This window comes from Lithobates pipiens, unplaced genomic scaffold (genome assembly GCF_037356315.1).
Source record: "Lithobates pipiens isolate NorthernLeopardFrog02 unplaced genomic scaffold, aLitPip1_a1.2 Scaffold_16, whole genome shotgun sequence".
NCBI lineage: Eukaryota > Metazoa > Chordata > Amphibia > Anura > Ranidae > Lithobates > Lithobates pipiens.
Genome location: NW_027507748.1, coordinates 568751751 through 568773101, shown reverse-complemented (window position 1 = coordinate 568773101; position 21351 = coordinate 568751751). Strand labels below are relative to the sequence as shown.

The 21351-nt window shown below is 45.2% G+C and overlaps 1 protein-coding gene across 1 annotated transcript in view; it reads left to right on the top strand.

Moving 5' to 3' along the window:
- Nucleotides 1-9178: 9178 nt before the first annotated feature.
- The window catches only part of LOC143983698 (chymotrypsin-like elastase family member 1), a 28810-nt gene continuing 16637 nt past the window's right edge, over nucleotides 9179-21351 (top strand). Inside the window, exons 1-3 of the mRNA XM_077483700.1 lie at nucleotides 9179-9334; nucleotides 10601-10692; nucleotides 13829-13929. Coding sequence (XP_077339826.1) covers nucleotides 9295-9334; nucleotides 10601-10692; nucleotides 13829-13929 — 233 coding nt within the window. The 5' untranslated portion in view covers nucleotides 9179-9294. The remainder of the gene's footprint in view (nucleotides 9335-10600; nucleotides 10693-13828; nucleotides 13930-21351) is intronic.

Genomic DNA, 21351 nt, shown 5'->3' with positions numbered 1-21351 from the left:
CAATTCGGGGCAAATTGATACTAGCTGCCAGAGCAAAACGGTCCTGAGAACAAACCATTAAACAATTAGAAGCGAACCTAGACTCGTTAATGGAAGAACAGCATAGAACCCCTCAGAATGACATTAGACACAAAATAGACAAAGCAAGACTAGCACTCAACTTAAGTCTGACCACATAAGCGGAGAAACATATAAGCTGGTCCAAACATAAGTATTATGCGATGCGATGGGGGACAAACCAACCACAATGTTAGCCAGGAAGCTAGTACCCCGACCATACACACCTACTCTACCTAAATTGAGACTGTCCACTGGTCACCCTACTCAGAACCCCGAACAAATTCTCAAGGAATTTCAAAAATTCTATGCCAGACTGTACAGCCCGCTGACTAAATATGAGCCATCTAAGGCTGAAAGGTTCTTCTGCGACATCCAACTGCCCAAACTGACACAAGCCCACATGGAATTGATGGACAAACAATTTACAGAACTAGAGATTAAGATGGCCGTCAAGACCATCCACCACTCTAAGGCCCCAGGACCGGATGGCTTTACCTGCCATTACTATAGAAAATATCAAGAAATACTGACTCCCCACCTGTGCTCTTACTTTAATGACCTTAGGCGGGGAAACAAAATACCCAGTCAAGAGAATGCAGCATATCTTAACGTAATACCAAAACCGGGTAAAGACCATGGAGATGTGCAAATTACCACTCAAACTCATTAATAAATACAGACTTAAAAATATTAACCAAAGTTCTGGCCCTTAGATTAAATACTTTTCTCCCTAACTATATCCACCCAGACCAGGTTGGTTTTGTTCCAAGTGGACAGATATCGGACCAAACTCATAGAATAATAGATCTTAATTCAGCGGTTCAATCTGACTGGGATAACAAGCCCTAGAAGGGTAATGTTGCTTTCATTAGATATTCAGAAGGCATTTGACTCCCTCTCCTGGGATTATTTGTTTGATGTACTACATCGCTATGGATTTGGCAAACACTTTCTGGCCCTCCTCTGATCACTATACGACACCCCCCGTCGGCCTCATTAATGCTTAGAGGGTACTCTTCTCAGCCCCTCGCTATTAGGAGGGGGACTAGGCAGGTATGCCCATTGTCCCTGCTGCTATTCGCTTTAGCGATAGAGCCCCTGGCCATCAGGATTCGGGAGAGCCAGAATATCAGGGGGATCGTGAGCATAAATGCCTTCTCTTTGCCGATGACCTATTGCTAACACTGTCATCACCGATTACTTCCCTCCCCAAATTATATGCGTTATTACAACCATTCTCTGAGATCTCAGGGCTAAAAATTAATCATAGCAAATGCAGGGCATTGAACCTTTCATTACTGAATACTACCCAAAATACTCTAGAGCAATCCTACCAATTTATATGGGAGCCAGAGTCTCTTCCGTATCTTGGTATACATCTGACCTCAACAATCCAAACGCTATACAAAAGAAACTATCCTGCTCTATTCAAGCGATTAACTGACTACCTAGTTAGATGGAAAATTCACCCCCAATCGTGGTTTCGGCAGACTACACTCAATAAAAATGAATGTGTTACCGAGAATACTATATTAGTTTCGCACCATACCAGTGCCATTGGTCCGAAAGGATCTTCAAACACTTCAAAACAACATTCTCCAGTTTATCTAGGGAGATAAGAGGCCTAGGGTGAACAAAGGTACAATGTACACTCCAAAACAGAAAGGGGGACTGGGCCTGCCTGACCTACAGAAATACTTTTACGCAGCTCAGCTGGCCCCACTCTCTAGGTTTCATTCTCAACAACCACAAGCAATATAGATGAATATGGAATCTTATTCCTGTCTTCTGGAGCAGATCTCAAAAATCTTGTGGCTCCCGATGAAAGAGAGACCAATTATATTATGTCCTACTCTCTCCCTCTCGTTAGAAATATGGGACAGACTTACAAGGACTCAGAAATTCAAATCACCCCACAATCCATTAGTACCGTTATTAAAAAATAGAGAGTTCACCCCGGGCCTCACTCCTCACCTGTTCGAAAGGTGGACCAACAAGGGCCTTCTAGGAATAGCCAGCCTTTGTGATCACAAGGGTATGCTATCTGAAAGATCTCTAATAGATAAATATGAAGTGCCACCTGCAGAATGGTTTAGATACACCCAAATACACTATTATATACAAACAGTAGCTCGTAAAGGAGATCTAGTGACATTAACCCCCATGGAGCATCTATGTAGGCAATATGATAAAATCAGAGGACACATATCTAATATATACACAATAATGATGTTTGTCTCAACTTAACTGAAATACATGCGCCAATGGGAACAAGATCTTCAGGAAACCCTTGACCTAGAAGAATGGCATGCGATTTCTGAGACAGCATATTGATCACTCATCAATACCTCCATTATAGGGGCTAACTATAAGGTCTTATTGAGGTGGTACATGGTACCGGCCAGACTGGCAATATTTGTGCCTGGTGCCACCTCCAAATGCTTCAGGGGATGCGGTCAAGTAGGATCCACTTACTATATATGGTGGACATGCCCCAAGGTCAGGAGATTTTGGATCAGGGTGAACAATTTTATTTATACCCTTACCAGGATGAATCTGACGAAATCAGCAAAACATGCACTTCTGGGTGGCAGGATAGCGGAGGCCTCTAAGTCCCAAAGATGACTTTTCACATTTATATTTATCTCAGCTAAAATAACTATAGCAAGGAATTGGAGGTCACCTGTCCTGCCATTCAATCAGCTTAAACGCAAAATGTCGTGGCTTATGTTAAATGAAAGGTTAACAGCATTAGCACAAGAGAAGATGCAGTTGTTCCATAAAATATGGGACCCATGGATTGAATATCTGACACACGACCCCAGGACACTCACAAACTAGATTTACTTTTGAGAAATGGGTCTCGGGACATAGGACCATGGCTCTCCCCCCTCCCCTCCTTTGATTTTCCCTTTTCTGCCTTCCACCCAGCAATTTCTTCTTTTCCCTTTTGTTTTACCCCCCTCTTAATAATCCTCTATTATTTGGTCTCAATTTGGCTCTATTTGTTACATTGTTGTTATCATGCACCCTTGATAGATCATGGCCCACACGGCTGTGGTAGGTGAAGCCTGCGCGTTGGGATGGCCCAGGCTCCCCGATAGGTAGATGGGGGGCTGGGTCATCTCAGCGGATAGAGAATACGTTGGAGATTTGGATGAGAGACAGGCTATGGATCATAGATGCAGTGATATCACATAAAGTATAAGATATCGAGATGAAAAGAGAGTATGTGCCACAATTAACTAAGCAAACTGTAATCAATATTAGTGTAGCGCTGACATCCTTGCCTATTGATGTGGTTACGTATACTTTAATGTAAGCTTAATGGCAATTACTGTGGTTCTGTACCACAGCCATCTAGTGACCAAATATGGGTAAGGCACCTGTATATTTTTACTGGAGAACAACCTAAAGACTTGGACAGGATATGACTGTTGTTTTGATTGAGAAGGTTGACCTTGTTACCCAGGAGTCTATGTGACCTACCCAAGAACACTGTATACTTTAATGTAAGCTTAATGGACATTACTGTGGTTCCGTACCACAGCCATCTAGTGACCAAATATGGGTAAGGCACCTGTATATTTTTACTGGAGAACAACCTAAAGACTTGGACAGGAAGTGACTGTTGTTTTGATTGAGAAGGAACACTCTCTTATGCAGTGCATGCTGGGTAGTGGATAAAAAGGACCCGAGCAGCCATTTTAGGTCTCTTGGGATCGCGTTGCCTGCCTGTGCGGATCTGCGGGGGAGGCTTCCTGGAGACAGCGGCCTGTAGCCATCGCGGAACGTCAGCCTGTTCAGTTGTGAAGTGACCAGACGGAGCCGGAGAGATGGAGACCGGATTGAGAAGATCCAGAGACACTCAGCAGAGAATCGGAGAACCGGATTAATTTAGAGGAGCGATACAGAGCGCCTGGCCCAGCTGACTGAGAGGCAAGCTACAGTCACCGGACTAAAGTGATCACGTGGAACTCTGATCCAGTTGGTGAGCGGGTTACGGCCCACAGTTTGTTAACTTTTACATGCAGTTAGACTCACATACAGGCCCCACTGGAATCTGTGGTTCCACGGAGGAGTAGCAGAGCAACTGACATTGAGCAGGCTTGAGGCCTATCTACCTTGGCGCCTCAAGCGTTGTAGATAAGTTATTGGAGTTACACCAGGAGCAATTCTGCTTAACCCTCCACAGACTTTGGATTACAAATAACAAAGGAGTGACTTTTAGCTAGCGAAGAAAGAAGACCCCGGATAAAGTACTTTAAGTGAGATCTAACGTTTAGCCTTTAAAGTAGGGGGAGCTCCCAGGTATATATATATATATATATATATATATATAAATATATTATAAATATACAGTTAATATTGTTTTTATATTGAAATATATTGTGCCTTCGTCCTACGTTGGGATGACAGCACAATTTCTGTAACCACCTGTCTAAATATTTAGCAGTAAAAAATATTTCTGGTTAAGTATCCATTAGTGGGGCATACTGTTTTTCCCCACCAGGTGGAGCCCGTGGATCCTGAGGGTATAATACAGGTACTTTGCATTGTCTTATATTGTACTGTATTACATTGCACCACAGCTGTGTCAAGGGGATTGAGTCAAGTTAGTGGGGTTTCTCGGTGGAGTGCAGGCCCAATTCAAACCAGCAGCTCCTTCGGGGGTCAGTGCTACATTAGCAAGAAATAAAAGGTCCATGTATGTAATAAGAGGACTAATTTCCAAGTAAATCAGAACAGTGAATGTATAGCTCTCTGAACAAGTTGTATTTTGCACAATGAAAAGTCGAGACCTTTGTTCTTTGTATTGTAAACCTTTAATAAAAATTATTGAAATTAAAGTAGAACTAAAGGCAAAACTTTTTTTTTTGATACAGTATTGGAGGATCATAACCTTGCCAGTTTTTTTTTTTTTGTGCCATCTGTGTCTAACTGGCGAAATTTCCCTTCACTTCCTGTCCATAGCTAAAACAGGAAGTGAAAGAAAATCCCTCCAAAGTGAGAGGGTTCCCAGTTTTTAATAGGATCACCAGAACTAATGACCCCATTGAAAGGATTTCCTCTCTGTTCTCATCCTGGTTACAACCAAAAAATTGTGATTTCCCTTCACTTTCACTCTTGGTGATCATGGTGAACTGGATAATAGAGATGGTGAAGCTCCCTAATGGGGACACAGACAGCAATAAAAATCTCACTGATTTTCAATACCTTCTTCCCTCTTTGCTCTATCCAAATCTGCAAAAAAAAAAAAAAAATGTTTGCCTTTAGTTAAACATTAACCTCTGCATTTCTAAATAAGGGGAATGCAAGAATAGCCAGTTGCCGACCGCCGCACGCCGATGTACGTCGGTACAATGGCACGGGCAGGCATAAGGACATACATGTACGTCCCTTGCCTCCCGCGGGTCGGGGGCCCGATCGGGCCCCCGCCCGGTGCCTGCGGCGGTCGGTATTCGTACGGGAGCGATCCCGGACGAGGGGACGGCCATTCATTCATGGCCACCCCCTCGCGATCGCTCCCGACGAATAGAAATCCCCGGTGACATCACTTCCTCTCCTGTAATGTAAACACAGGAGAGGAAGTGATGTATTCTCTCCTCCGTGTCGGTATTTTTCGTTCCGACACGGAGGAGAGCGGATCAGTAAGTTGCACCAACACTCACACACACAGTAGAACATGCCAGGCACACTCACACCCCCCCTTTACCCCCCGATCACCCCCCCAATTACCCCTGCCCCCCAGTCACAGTGACACCAATGTCATTTTTTTTTTTTTTTTTTTTTTTTTGCATTGGTGTCATTTGTGACTGTAATAACTGTTAGGGCAGTTAGAGTTAGCCCCCTTTAGTTCTAATGTACCCCCCTAACCCCCCCAATAAAGGTTTAACCCCGTGATCACCCCCCGTCGCCAGTGTCACTAAGGCTGGGTTCACATTGCAGCGGTTTATGAGAACGAATGTGATTCGCACCGCACTGCAGTGCAAATCACATCCGATCTCTGTGCGATTCGAGTTCAGCCATTCGCCGCACCCGCCACACCCGCCGCACCCGCCGCAAATTCGCACGGGACCCTTTTTTTGGCCCGCAGCAGAATCGGATCGCATGGGTGTTCACACCATGCGATCCGAGTTTGCAGATCGCACTGCGATATGCGAACTGATCTGGGGGTGTCAGTAACATTTCACTGACACTCCCAGCAGTTCGCATAGGGCAGTGTGAACTGCCGCCGGGAGGCATGCGATGCGGGAACCCGCCGCGGATTCGCAGCGTTTCCGCATCGCTCCAGTGTGAACCCAGCCTAATAAGCGATCATTTTTCTGATCGCCGTATTAGTGTCACAGGTGACGCTAGTTAGGCAGGTAGGTATTTAGGTTCGCCGCAGCTTTTTATAGCGCCAGGGACCCCCATATACTACCGCATAAAGCCCCCTGATTGCCCCCTAGTTAACCCTTTCACCAGTGATCACCATATAACTGTTACAGGTGACGCTGGTTGGTTAGTTATTTTTTTATAGTTTCAGGGCACCTGCCATTTATTACCTAATAAAGGTTTAACCCCCTGATCACCCGGCGGGTGTCATTTGTGACTAATAACTGTTAGGGCAGTTAGGGTTAGCCCCCTTTAGTTCTAAGGTACCCCCCTAACCCCCCCAATAAAGGTTTAACCCCGTGATCACCCCCCGTCGCCAGTGTCACTAAGGCTGGGTTCACATTGCAGCGGTTTATGAGAACGGATGTGATTCGCACCGCACTGCAGTGCAAATCACATCCGATCTCTGTGCGATTCGAGTTCAGCCATTCGCCGCACCCGCCGCACCCGCCGCAAATTCGCACGGGACCCTTTTTTTGGCCCGCAGCAGAATCGGATCGCATGGGTGTTCACACCATGCGATCCGAGTTTGCAGATCGCACTGCGATATGCGAACTGATCTGGGGGTGTCAGTAACATTTCACTGACACTCCCAGCAGTTCGCATAGGGCAGTGTGAACTGCCGCCGGGAGGCATGCGATGCGGGAACCCGCCGCGCATTCGTGGCGTTCCCGCATCGCTCCAGTGTGAACCCAGCCTAATAAGCGATCGTTTTTCTGATCGCTGTATTAGTGTCACAGGTGACGCTAGTTAGGCAGGTAGGTATTTAGGTTCGCTGCAGCTTTTTATAGCGCCAGGGACCCCCATATACTACCGCATAAAGCCCCCTAATTGCCCCCTAGTTAACCCTTTCACCAGTGATCACCATATAACTGTTACAGGTGACGCTGGTTGGTTAGTTATTTTTTTATAGTTTCAGGGCACCCGCCATTTATTACCTAGTCTCACTAGTGTACCCCTAAATTTAGGGGTGTCTACTTTCCAAAATGGGGTCATTTGGGGGGGGTTTGTGCCATCTTGGCATTTTATGGCCTTCAAAACTGTAACGCCCTTAGAAAGCCTGAAGGCGGTGCTTGGTTTTCGGGGCCCCGTACGCGGCTAGGCTCCCAAAAAGTCCCACATATGTGGTATCCCCATACTCAGGAGAAGCAGCAGAATTTATTTTGGGGTGTCATTTCACATATGCCCATGGCATGCGTGAGCAATATATCATTTAGTGACAACTTTGTGAAAAAAAAAAAAAAAAAAAAAAAGTTTGTAATTTTCCCGCAACTTGTGGCAAAATATAAAATATTCCATGGACTCAACATGCCTCTCAGCAAATAGCTTGGGGTGTCTACTTTCTAAAATGGGGTCATTTGTGGGGGTTTTGTGCCATCTTGGCATTTTATGGCCTTCAAAACTGTAATAGGTAGTGAGGAGTGAAATCAAAAAATTACGCCCTTAGAAAGCCTGAAGGCGGTGCTTGGTTTTCGGGGCCCCGTACGCGGCTAGGCTCCCAAAAAGTCCCACATATGTGGTATCCCCGTACTCAGGAGAAGCAGCAGAATTTATTTTGGGGTGTCATTTCACATATGCCCATGGCATGCATGAGCAATATATCATTTAGTGACAACTTTGTTAAAAAAAAAAAAAAAAAAAAAAAGTTTGTAATTTTCCCGCAACTTGTGGCAAAATATAAAATATTCCATGAACTCAACATGCCTCTCAGCAAATAGCTTGGGGTGTCTACTTTCTAAAATGGGGTCATTTGTGGGGGTTTTGTGCCATCTTGGCATTTTATGGCCTTCAAAACTGTAATAGGTAGTGAGAAGTGAACTCAAAAATTTACGCCCTTAGAAAGCCTGAAGGCGGTGCTTGGTTTTCGGGGCCCCGTACGCGGCTAGGCTCCCAAAAAGTCCCACATATGTGGTATCCCCATACTCAGGAGAAGCAGCAGAATTTATTTTGGGGTGTCATTTCACATACGCCCATAGCATGTGTGAGCAATATATCATTTAGTGACAACTTTGTGTAAAAAAAAAAAAAAAAATTTTTTTTTGTCATTATTCAATCGCTTGAGCCAAAAAAATAAAATATTCAATGGGCTCAACATGCCTCTTATCAATTTCCTTAGGGGGTCTACTTTCCAAAATGGGGTCATTTGGGGGGGTTTTGTACTGCCCTGCCATTTTAGCACCTCAAGAAATGAGATAGGCAGTCGTAAACTAAAAGCTGCGTAAATTCCAGAAAACGTACCTTAGTTTGTAGATGTGACAACTTTTGCGCAAACCAATAAATATACAATTATTGACTTTTTTTTTACCAAAGACATGTGGCTGAATACATTTTGGCCTAAATTTATGACTAAAATTGAGTTTATTGGATTTTTCTAATAACAAAAAGTAGAAAATATCATTTTTTTTCAAAATTTGCGGTCTTTTTACGTTTATATCGCAAAAAATAAAAATCGCAGAGGCAATCAAATACCATCAAAAGAAAGCTCTATTTGTGGGAAGAAAAGGACGCAAATTTTGTTTGGGTACAACATTGCATGACCGCGCAATTACCAGTTAAAGCAGCGCAGTGCCAAAGTGTAAAAAGACCTCTGGTCATTTACCAGCAAAATGGTCCGGTCTGAAAGTGGATAGCATGCCTCCTGTTAGTTTTATATAGGCTAAATGGTAATGAAGTTTACTCTTCAAATGTCTAAATTTATCCACTTTGTCCTTCCTATACCAATAATAGTACATTTCCACAACTGAAAAACAAGCACGTTTCACATGTGGAATGATTCCCAGTGCCTGTGGCCTGACTATAAAACACCAGGGCTTTGGTCCAGAGTTGTGCTGAACATATCTGGACAACCAATTCACAATGCTGAGGCTCCTTGTACTCGCCGCTCTGGTCCTTTGTGGTAAGTTCTCTCACTGCCGAATATGTATTCAAAGCCACTAAACTGCTCATAGTCCTATATTAACATCAAGTAGTGCAGTAAGCATGTTTATCACACATGTTGTAGTTATGAATCCTGATTTGGGTTTACTGGAACTGTCAGTTTTTAATATGCGTTTGAAGTGCACTGTTTTTGCATAATTACACTGAACAAATTATAATAACGTACCCATATGACATTTTTATCATTTTTTTTTAAACAGATAGAGCTTTCTTTTGGTGTTATTTAATCACCACTGGGTTTTTTTATTTTTTACTAAACAAAAGAAAACTTATTAAAAAAAAAAGTTTTCTTAGTTTCTGTTATAAAATTTTGCAAATAAGTACGTTTTCTTCTTCACTGATGTGTGCTGATGAGGCTGTATTGATGGGCACTGATGAGGAGGCACTGATGAGGCTGCACTGATGGGCGGCACTGATGGACACTGATAGGCAGCACTGATGAGGTGGTATTGATGGGCACTGATGAGGCTGCACTGATGAGGTGGTACTGATGGGGACTGATGGACAGCACTGATGGCCACTGATGGGGCTATCCTGATTATCAGCGTAAACAATGCACTCACTGTGCCCTGTCATTCTTGCCAGTTATTGGCTCTCCTTTCCTCACACAGAGACAGCATGTGAGGAAAGGAATGCAGATAACTGGGAAGTCTGTTTACATGTGATCAGCTCTGATTGAATACAGCTAATCACATGGTAAAGGGACACTGTGATTGGTCCTTTACCACAATATGTGATCAGCTGTGTCTAAAGGAAACAGCTGTCACAGAGCATACTTGATGCGCGCTACAGGGGGCATGCGGGAGGAGCAGTTCTGAGAAGACAACCATGGATGCCCTCCCAGAACCAGAGAGCTGGTGTGTAGCCGTCTTTCGGCTATAGTGCAGGTGGGGAGGGTTTAAGCTCTTCCTCCTGAATGACTGCTTCATTAGAGCCGCACTGCTGCCACAGAACACAGAGCTAGCAGGTCCAGCCAATGGTTAGCTCAGTAGACTAAACTGCACTCCAAATATGAACAGTGTATTCCTTTTTTTGTTTTTGGGTTTACATACACTTTAAACTAACATTATTATATATCTGGTGTATTATTATGTTGCTATGTTTTAATTTTCATACTGTCCCATTGGCTTCTCTGATTGTCTACCAGGGAATAATATACTTAACCCAATTAAGTTATAAACCTTCAGATCTTGAACTGTTTGAAACCCTGCTTTTCTTCTCACAGGATATGCTGCTGATGAAAAACTCAGATTTATTGAGGACAATGCAAAAGTTGTAGGAGGTTCTGACGCTTCTCCAAATGCATGGCCCTGGCAGGTAAGGCCTAACCCTGAGATCTGGAAACCATAATTGTCCAGGAATGGAAGGCTGCATTGACATATGTGTTGTTCCTTTTCTTTTGTGTTGTTGTTGTGTGTGTGCTCTTTAGTGGGATTTACACTAGTTTTGTTCTGTTTAATGCTATCAATGAGTGAAAGTGAAAGACAATCCCACATTTTGGGTTATCACTAGAACAAGAATAGATGGAAATCTTCCAGTGGGGACATTAGTTTTGGTAACAACCAGAAGTTCCCTAATTATGAAGGGATTTCCTCTAATTCCTGTTTGGCTATGGGATATAACTGACAAGGGTCATAACCCCTAGCCAGAATTTTTTTTAAATCCCTTAAGTCCTATTTTAGTTTTCTACATAAGCCTTAAAATGGCATTCATGGGTTAAGATATTTGTATTCAATGTGGCTGGTTTGTGCAGAGCTTTTTATGATCATATTGTGGAGGGATGAGCTTCCCAGGGCTGTAGATATTTTTTCCCTGGGGCAGTTGAGTCTTGGGTACCCAGAGGAGAATAATTTGATACATTTTGGATGTGGCAAAATTACGCTAACAGCGGTAGGGGCTTAAAACTTGAGCCCACTCACTGTGTGCACTGTACATTATAAGATTGCAATTTTTGCACCCCAAAAAATGCTTTACTCATTGTGGAAAAAGCAAGTGCCAAATAGATATATACAAACTTCAGCACAATCATTTGTTAAAAAACGTTTCTGCACACAACCTACCTTGCAGTATAACTTCATTAGCATAGCTGTGATTAGGGATGAGCCGAACACCCCCTGGTTCGGTTCGCACCAGAACTTTCAAACGCACCGAAAATTTGTACGAACTTTAGAACCCCATTGAAGTCTATGGGACTCGAATGTTCGAAATAAAAAGTGCTAATTTTAATGGCTAATATGCAAGATACTGTCCTAAAAAGGGTTTGGGGACCTGGCTCCTGCTCCAGGGGACATGGGTCAATGCCTAAAATGTTTTTTAAAAATGGCCATTTTGGCAGGAGCACTGATTTTAATGATGATTAAAGTGAAAAAAAAGTGAAATATTCTTTTAAATATGGTGCCTGGGGGGTATCTATAGTATGCCAGTGAAGTGCCACGTGTTTCCCATGTTTAGAACAGTCCCTGCACAGAATGACATTTAACTGAAAAAAAGTCATTTCAAACTGCTTGCGTTTTTAATGTAATATCTGGTTCTGGCAATATGGATGAAAATCATTGAGAAAAATGGCATGGGTAGCCCCCCTGCCCATTACCAGCCCCTTTGGGTCTTGTATGGATATTAAGGGGAACCCCTTACCCATATTAAAAAAAGGAAAGACGTTCGGGCCCCCAGGCCCTATATCCTCAGAACAGCAGTATACAGGCGGTGCAAACAAGACAGGGACTGTGTAGATTTGTTGTGTTAAGTAGAATCTGTTTGTAATTTTGAACTGGTAAATTTTTAAAGTGTAGCTCCAGTCAAAAAAATAAATTTTTAATCTTTTTGGAAAACATAGGGAAGGGTTATCACCCCTGTATAATTTGTTTCGCTGTCCGTCTTTTTTCATCTCACTTCCTGTTGTCTCCTTCCATTTGCAAGTAGGAGATGTTTGTAAGTTGGATGTTTGAAAGTAGGGGCCTGCCCTATATGCTCTGCAGAAATGGCGGAACAAGGTGTTGGTGTTGTCACAACATTGTAAGCCCTCAAAGTGACTCTTGGTGGGCGCTGGAGCGCCCTGCTGTGAACGATTATATCAAGAATTGTAATTACATGCCATTGTTGAACAGTGGTAGAAAAATTGACCTCGTATGTTCGACTCGAACACGAAGCTCATCCCTAGCTTGATTACTTTACAACCAGCAACTCTTGTACAATGTAAAGTCAGGAGTATAACCCTATCAGTACAGTACAGTAATAAAGCACAATATATTATAAGAAAGAACAAAATAATGTACTCCCTACTGTTTTACCTAAAATAAGGTAATCATGTTATTCAATAAGTTGCCCTGTTTAAAATTACTCCTAAAACAAGTCAAGGCAAAAAATGTGTTTCTTTAAAAGAAATCATGGTAAAAAAACAAAAACAACAAAAGCCACAAAACTAAATCGGACTTAACCACTTCACCCCTGGATGATTTACCCCCCTTGTGACCAAGCCATTTTTTGCGATACGGCACTGCATTACTTTAACTAACAGGTCATGCGATGCTGTACAAAAACAAAACGTATGTCCTTTTTTCCCACAAACAGAGCTTTCTTTTGGTGGCATTTGATCACCTCTGCGTTTTTTAATTTTTGCACTATTAACAAAAAAAAACAATTCTGAAAAAAACAAAAACAATATTTTTTACTTTCTGCTATAAAACATTTCTAATAAAAAAAGTAAAAAAATCGAATTTCTTCATAAATTTAGGCCAATATAAATTCTGCTACATGTTTTTGGTAAAAAAAAAAAAATACCAATAAGCGTATATTAATTGGTTTGGGCAAAAGTTATAGTGTCTACAAACTATGGGATGTTTTTATTCATTTATTTTTTGCTAGTAATGGCAGCGATCAGGGACTTATAGCAGGACTACGATATTGCGATGGACATTTGAACACTAACTGACGCTTTTGACACATTTTGGGGACCAGTGACAATAATACAATGATCAGTGCTTAAAAACATACACTGTCAATGTACTAATGACACTGGCTGTGAAGGGGTTAACACCAGGACCAATCAAAAGGTTAAGTGTATGCCTAGCTAGTGCTTTATTACAGTGTGGGAGGTGCCTTTACTAGGGGAAGACATGGATCCATGTCCCTGCTTTGCAGATACACAGTATCCGTAATATACTGTGTAACTGTCTTCATGTACATTTTAATTGTAAAGTTTTTTTCATTATGTGTAGAACTTAGTCCCTTATATAGTGCCTTTTTCCTGAATATTTGCAATTAAAAATTGATAGTTTTGTGGTTTTAGGGGATTTTTCTTTTTCTTATGCATTTAGTCAAATACTAGTATACATATAACAAAAAAAGTGATAACTTTTAATTAGATGCCATAATGGAAAGAGTTTGATAGCATTGCTGCTCTCTAACCTAAAAATAATCGTTATATAATTATAATGAGCATATTTTCTCTATCCAGATCTCTCTGCAGTATCTCTCTGGCAGCAGCTGGTACCACACCTGCGGAGGTTCCCTGATCCGTGCTAACCGTGTCTTGACTGCTGCTCACTGCGTGGACAGGTAATAAAGCTTGCATTATGTACAGGACAGTGCTGTATCCTGGCCTAGGCCAAAAAGGCCCAGGCCTAGGGCAGCACTTTGCAGGGGTGCAGCATGGACAGAGTCTCTGCTGCTACCAACAGCTCCGGTAAGCGGCGGAGGGCACCAAAGAGCAGCGGGGGGGGCCCTCTCCCGCTGCCGATAAAAGTGATCACACGGCGAATCTGCTGCAGAGAACACTATTATCGGAAACCGGACTGCCCGCTAACGAAGAGGATAAAAAGACATTCAAAAAGGCTTGAATTTATTAGGAAAAAAGGGAGAAAAACTGCGCTAAGGTGAAACATAAAAATCAGTCATATGTGATACTCTTAAACACGACAGATTTGGCTGCAGCTTGACTGTGTCACATAAATACAGAAAAACACAACGAGAAATAATAAGCCACGCTAAATCCCACAAACATCAAATTGTGCAAAAATAAGAAGTGAATCGTGGACTGTTAGTAGCCTCTACACATAAATTGATATACACTTATGTCATAAATAGTGAGATACATATATGTGTTATTTTTTTTTTTAAATTAGTTTTTATTAGTAAAGAGAAGGAGCACATACAAGTCATCGCTGATATAAAATATAAAATATAAAATCAGAGGAGCAATACAACCAGTAGGCAACATTCACCCAACAAGCTGCTTAGACTCCAATATGGATAGCTCAAAAAATGTACATGACTCCCCCCTATTTGTAACCAGAAGAGGAGAAAGAAGAAAGGAAAGTCCGACTAGAGGGAAGAAAGCAGGGGGGGGGGGGGGGGGCCCAACCGCCAGACTGAAATTTCAGAGGCTAAAGCATGATATACATAGTTCATTGAAATACATCAAAAACAAGGACCATACATGGCTACAGTATATTATATTACACAGGACTGGATACTATAGCTGCATACGGGGGCGTGTACTTAAAGGCGACCCAACAGGCCCAAATCTTTTTTGCAAGGTCTGACTTGCCTCTCAGGGAGAGTGTCATATCTTCCATGTAGTATATTTGATCAACCTTGAGCAGCCAGCAACGGAGCGTGGGAATCTTCCTCTGTTTCCAATATCTCGGGATAAGAGTCTTTGCCGCATTGAGAAGATGGGGCGTAATAGAGCGTTTATATGAGCCTGCCGGCTTTTCCGAACAGTGGAATAGCACATGCCATGGATCATTCGGAACCTCCTGACCCTGAATCTGCTGGATCCAATGCAGAACTGCGAGCCAAAACGGGCGTATACGTGGGCAATACCACCAGATGTGGGCGTGGGAGGCTCGCTCCCCGCATTCCCTCCAGCAGAGCGGTGAGGTCTGGGGGAAAAACCGGTGTAGCGTTATAGGCGTATAGTGCCATCTGGTCAGAAGCTTGTAGGACATCTCAGCTGTTTTGGCCGACCCCGAGGTGGCGTGTGCCCTGTGAAGAATAGTAGACACTTGGGCAGGAGTGAGTGTCTCATCCAAATCCAGTTCCCAATTGCGGATAAAAGTAGGTGTCCTGTGAGATTCTAGGGATAGTAACAGGTGGTAAAAATAGGAGACAGGTCTCTCCACAGGTAGGTCACCTGAGAAAGCAGACTCCAGTGGTGTAAGCTCGGATATGGAGCGTAGCGGTTTAGGAAGAGATCGAACAAATGCCGACAGTTGGTAGTATTTCCACTGATCCATAGGTGAAATAGGCGATTCCCCCAAAATGGTGGGGAGAGGGAGAACCCCGGATGGTCCGGTGAGCTGGTGAAGGAAAGTCTTGTCCCCAAGGCTCCAAGGGGCACGTGAGTTGGGTCCCACATTACCGGGCGGAAAATAGTTGTGGCCTGACAAAGATAGTAAAGGTGAGTTATAGAGCCCGGAGCTTTTTTTGTACAAAGAGTCCCACACTGCCAAAGAAGAGGTCGTTAGAGGTGAAGAATCAGCAGACAGAGTCCTATGATGCTTTGGAAGCCACATAAGATTAGAAAGGTCAGTCCCACCCAGCAGCGTTTCCAGCTCGACCCACAATTTAGTGTTCATACCATATTTCCAGTCCGAGAGCCTGGCTAGCACAATAGCCCGGAAATAGAGTCGAAAATCCGGCACCGCCAGTCCCCCCGCGCTCCGCGGGCGCATAAGCAGGGACCGTGGCAGTCGGGGTTTCCTCCTATTCCAGATATACCTGTAAACCATTGAATGTAATATAGTGAAGAACCCCACCGGTACCCCAAAGGGGATCATTTGCAGCAAGAAGAGCACCCTGGGCAGCAGGTTCATCTTTACCACCCCAATCCTACCCATCCAAGAGTGACCCACCTGGGACCATCTCTGTATGTCTGACCTTAGCGTATTAAGAAGCGGGAGGAAATTGGCGCGGAAAAGAGCAAGTGGGTTGGGCGTCAGATAAATACCTAAATATTTTAGGCGCCGTGTCTGCCAAGCAAAGGGAAAAGATTGCCTGAGAGACGTGGCTACAAGGGGAGGGACCGTGAGATTCAGAATTTCGGATTTAGACATATTTATTTTAAAATTCGAAACCCTGCCAAAAGCTGTAAATTCGGCTACGAGGTTAGGGAGAGAAATCAGTGGCTGTTGCACGTAAAATAAAATATCATCGGCATAGGCCGCATATTTGTGTTCCGTCCCACCCACTTCAACACCGTGTATGTTCGGGTTACTACGGATAATAGACAGGAAAGGTTCCAGCGATATTGCGAAAAGTATGGGCGAAAGCGGGCAACCCTGGCGCGTACCGTTATATAGAGTAAAGGGGTCACTGAGAGTACCGTTAACCCTCAACTGGGCCGTGGGATGATGGTAAAGAGCTAAAATTTGCGATCTGAGGGAAGGGCCGACCCCGAGACGAGACAGCGTCGCCATAAGGAACTCCCAGTCCACCCTGTCAAAAGCCTTCTCAGCATCCGTGGAAAGCAGCAGGGTGGGCTGGGTCCGACGCCGTACAAGCGACATCAGTGTAATGGTGCGTAGAGAATTGTCGCGAGCCTCTCTCCCTGGTATAAAACCGGTTTGATCCCGCGTAATCCATTGTGGGACCAGAGGCAACAATCTATTCGCAATAGCCTTGGCGTAAATTTTGGCGTCGATGTTGAGCAGCGAGATAGGGCGATAGCTTGCACAATCGGCCGGGTCCTTCCCGTCCTTCGGTATGACCGTAACATGGGCATGAATAGTCTCCGGGCGGAGAACCTCCCCGGACAAGGTCACATTAGCGTAATTAGAAAGGTGGGGTAGTAATTTATCCGCATATAGGCGATAATATGCTACTGAAAGGCCGTCCGGGCCGGGTGCTTTGCCCTTCGCCATAGCTCGGAGTGCTCGCAATAATTCCGCCGACGAAAATTCCCCTTCCAGGGCAGCCAGGGCCTCAGCGGGAAGCTGAGGGAGGGCCGCCCGGTCCAGGTATTCCCGAATGAGCTGCCGCCGAGCTTCCCCGTCTGAGTCTATACGCCGAACATGATATAGCTGCTGGTAGAAATCCTGGAATTCCTTAGCAATCCGAGGAGTTTCGTAGGCCATGGACCCCCCCGAGGTTCTAATTTTAGGTATAAACGCAGCGGCTCTCCGTCGCCTAATGGAAGCCGCTAACAACCTACTAGGTCTATCCCCCCATTCGTAGAAGCGCTGGGCTACCAGCCTCGATCTAGACTTCTGGTCCAAATGCATGAGGGACTTCAAGGTTTCTCGCTTCGCTGTAAGGGTGTGCAGAACGGGGATTGAGAGGCTCCGTTTATGAATCTTCTCTAGGCTCCTAATCTCCGCAACTAACTGAAGCTGCTGTGCCACCCGTTCCCTCTTTTTCCTAGCCCCCAGTTCAATAAGTTTACCCCTAATAAAGGCCTTGTGTGCTTCCCATAGCACGCCCGGAGAGATCTCGGTACACATGTTAGTCTGAAAGTAGAAATCTAGTTCCTCACCCAAAACTTTCCTGTCCGCCTCCTCGGTTAAAAGGGTCTCGTTCAGCCGCCAAGTAGCGGCCTTGGGCGGCAAAGATTCAACCTTAAGGGTAAACGAAGTCGGAGCGTGGTCCGACAGGGGAGATGTTTCAATGGCCGATTTAACTAAGAGTGGCAGGTGTTGGTGATCGAGAAAACAGAGGTCAATTCTCGAGTAGGTATGGTGCACCGGGGAGAAAAAGGTAAAGTCACGTTCGCGGGGGTGTGCGATCCTCCAGGTGTCCATCAACTGCAGCTCATGCAGTTTTGTACGTATGCATTTCAGCTGTTTATAGGACAAAGGCGAACTCCCCCTGGAAGTGTCCAGAGAAGGTTCCAGGGCCGCGTTGAAGTCACCCGCCAGGACCACACAACCCCTCGCGAAGTCTCCTAGTTTAGAGAGTGTCGAGGCGACAAAGGAAGCCTGTTGTCTATTGGGGGAGTAAAGAGTAGCTAAGGTGCATGACATGCTGCCCAGAGTGCCCCGGAGAAACAAATAACGGCCAGCCGGATCACATAACATATCATCCAACTTAAACGCGGTACCCCTCCGAAACCCGATGGCTACGCCCTTGGCCTTAGTAATATCCGAGAGACCATAGTACCAGGTAGGGTATTTGGGAGAATACAATTTGACGGAAGTGGTATGGGTGAGATGGGTCTCCTGCAGAAAGACCACATCCCCCCGGAGACGGTTCAGTTCCCGGAACAATTGATGTCTCTTCCCAGGGGCATGAAGGCCTCTAACATTAAATGAGATAAATTTCACCGCAGCCATCGGGTCTCAGAAAGGGGGCACCCACCCCCCACACCCCCCAGCAGCAATACACCCAAGGCAGATAGGGCCCCCCACACCAGGGGGAAAGGGTTGGGCAGGGGAGGGACGGGGACAAGAAGGATAACCAAAGGAGAGAAAGGAGAGTAGAGAGAGCGACAGGGAAAGAAGCAGAATAGTAGCAACAAAGACAGCAGCATAGTAGCAGAACTAACCGCACGCAGAAAACTGCGGTGCAGCGGCGCGCACCCAGTCCGCGGACCCCGCACCCCCCCCGCAAAGCGGGGCAAGGGCACCGGGACCCCGGGCAAGGCGGCACCCACCAAGAGGGGGGGCGGCGGAAACCCGGCCACCGAGGACAAACCACGCCATCGAGGGCCAGGGTCACGCCACGGTAGTCCGGCATCGGCGCCGCAGTTAAACTCACTACATATACATAAACATTTCCAATAAAAAACAGTTAATAAGGAGGACAACGGCAAAATGTAAATTACAGTGATCCAAACAGGGTCGGCAAACAGGGTTCAAGTCCAATCCGGAACTGAGTACGGCGCCAAGAGGCAAACAATCATTTTCAGGGCCAGAGACCACAGGGGGTCACATATATGTCGCACAGCCCGGCAAAAGCTCAGACAGCTGGCGGGGTAGAACCGGGGAAGGTCCCAGAGATCAAGCATTGATAGGTATCCGGGACTGCAAAAACAAGCAAAAAGGAAACAGCAAGAACTTGGGAAAACAGAAAAGAGCAGCGTCCCGCTGTGGCAAATCCCGGGCAGCAAGGAAGGTAATCCAGAGGCCAATAAAGTGAAACCAAGTCAGTGGCAAATACTAGAGAATCAGCTTCCCGCTTGCAGGATCCAAGGTGTCTGTGAGGGCCGGAGGGAGAAGGGACACAGGAATAACCCCACATTACGCCGGTCAGGGGTGCCCCTGGGAAGCCAGATCCGCAGCCAGAGGCCTCCGGCCCGCTCTGTGCCATTGACGGTCAGGGAGCTTCGGTGGTGGCGGGAGGACATCAGTCCAACCCGGTAGCTCAGGTACTTCAAGGTTCAGGTCAGCACAGAAGCGTGGTAAGTCTTCAGGAAACCTTAGGACAGAGGTCTTGCCGTTGACCGAGGCGATTAAAGCAGCAGGGAAGCCCCATCGGTACCTGATAGAGGCAGACTGTAGAAGCTCCGTGAGGGGGCGCAAGGCTCTACGCCTATCCAAAGTCTCTTTGGCCAGGTCCGGATATAAGGTGAGGGAGGCGCCATGGAAATCAAATGGCGTGGCATCCCGGGCCTTCTTCATAATTAGTTCTTTATCCGGGTAGTGATGAATAGTGATGGCCGAACGGTTCGCCCGGCGGTCGTTTCGCGGCGAATTTCCGACTTTCGCCGTCCGCGGGTTCGAACGCCTTTTTCCGTCGTTCGCCCCGGCGGACTTACGTGTTTAATGTATACAAGAACTTTAACCTTTCGTGACACGTTTATCATGTGTTACAGGACAACCAATTGAGACATGACAGCTCATGGACACTTGGACATTCCCCCTAACCTATAAATACACCCGATCCGGTGGCCATTTTACATTCTTTCTTCTGTCACTGTAGGGAAAGGATCCTGTGTGGAGTAGGGACAGAGAAAACGCTAGCTATTTGGTACACAAAAGTTCTTTTCAGGACTGGTATAGGTGTTAGGTCAGCAGCCTGAGTTTCTTTTGTCAGTTTAGATAAAGGGACAGAGCGCTGTATGCTGCTATTTTAGGGACAGCTCAGCCAGATTAGTCTTTCTTCATCATCATCATCATCATCATCATTAGCTGTTACTATCAGGTCCACAAAAGAGCTGTTCCAGCTAATCGTTCCAGCCTACTCTTTTTTGCCAATTTGTATAGGGACAGGCAGGAAGCAGTGTGTCAGGCAGTGAGGATAATTTTAAAGACTTGCTGTTACTATTAGTTCCACAAAGGTTCTTTTCAGGACTGGTATCAGTGGTACGGTAATAGGCTTGTACACGTATAATATTCTTTCTTCCAAATATAGAAAGAATATTATACTTGACTGCTGCCCTTCTGCTGCAGTCTGCTAATCATTCACAACTCACTTGTTCCACAAAGCTCTTTATCAGGACTGGTAACTTGGTCTGTCTAGGGTGCTACGGTACATAGGCTTGGGTGCGGTACAGTCTGCTGTTCTGTAAGGACCGCTATCGGTCCACAATAGATAGGGTTGCCGTGCACTACTGCTGACCGCTGCCCTATACTGCAGCAGTCCTTCAGCGGTATAGGGACTGACGCACAGTCTGCTAAACACTAATACACAACCTGCTTGGTCCACAAAAGTTCTTATAAGGACTGGTAACTTGGTATAGGGTGCTACGGTACATAGGCCTGAGTGCAGTACAGTCTGCTGTTCTGTAAGGACTGCTATCGGTCCACAATACATAGGGTTGCCGTGCACTACTGCTGACCGCTGCCCTATACTGCAGCAGTCCTTCAGCGGTATAGGGACTGACGCACAGTCTGCTAAACACTAATACACAACCTGCTTGGTCCACAAAAGTTCTTATAAGGACTGGTAACTTGGTATAGGGTGCTACGGTACATAGGCCTGAGTGCGTTACAGTCTGCTGTTCTGTAAGGACCGCTATCGGTCCACAATACATAGGGTTGCCGTGCACTACTGCTGACCGCTGCCCTATACTGCAGCAGTCCTTCATTGGTATAGGGA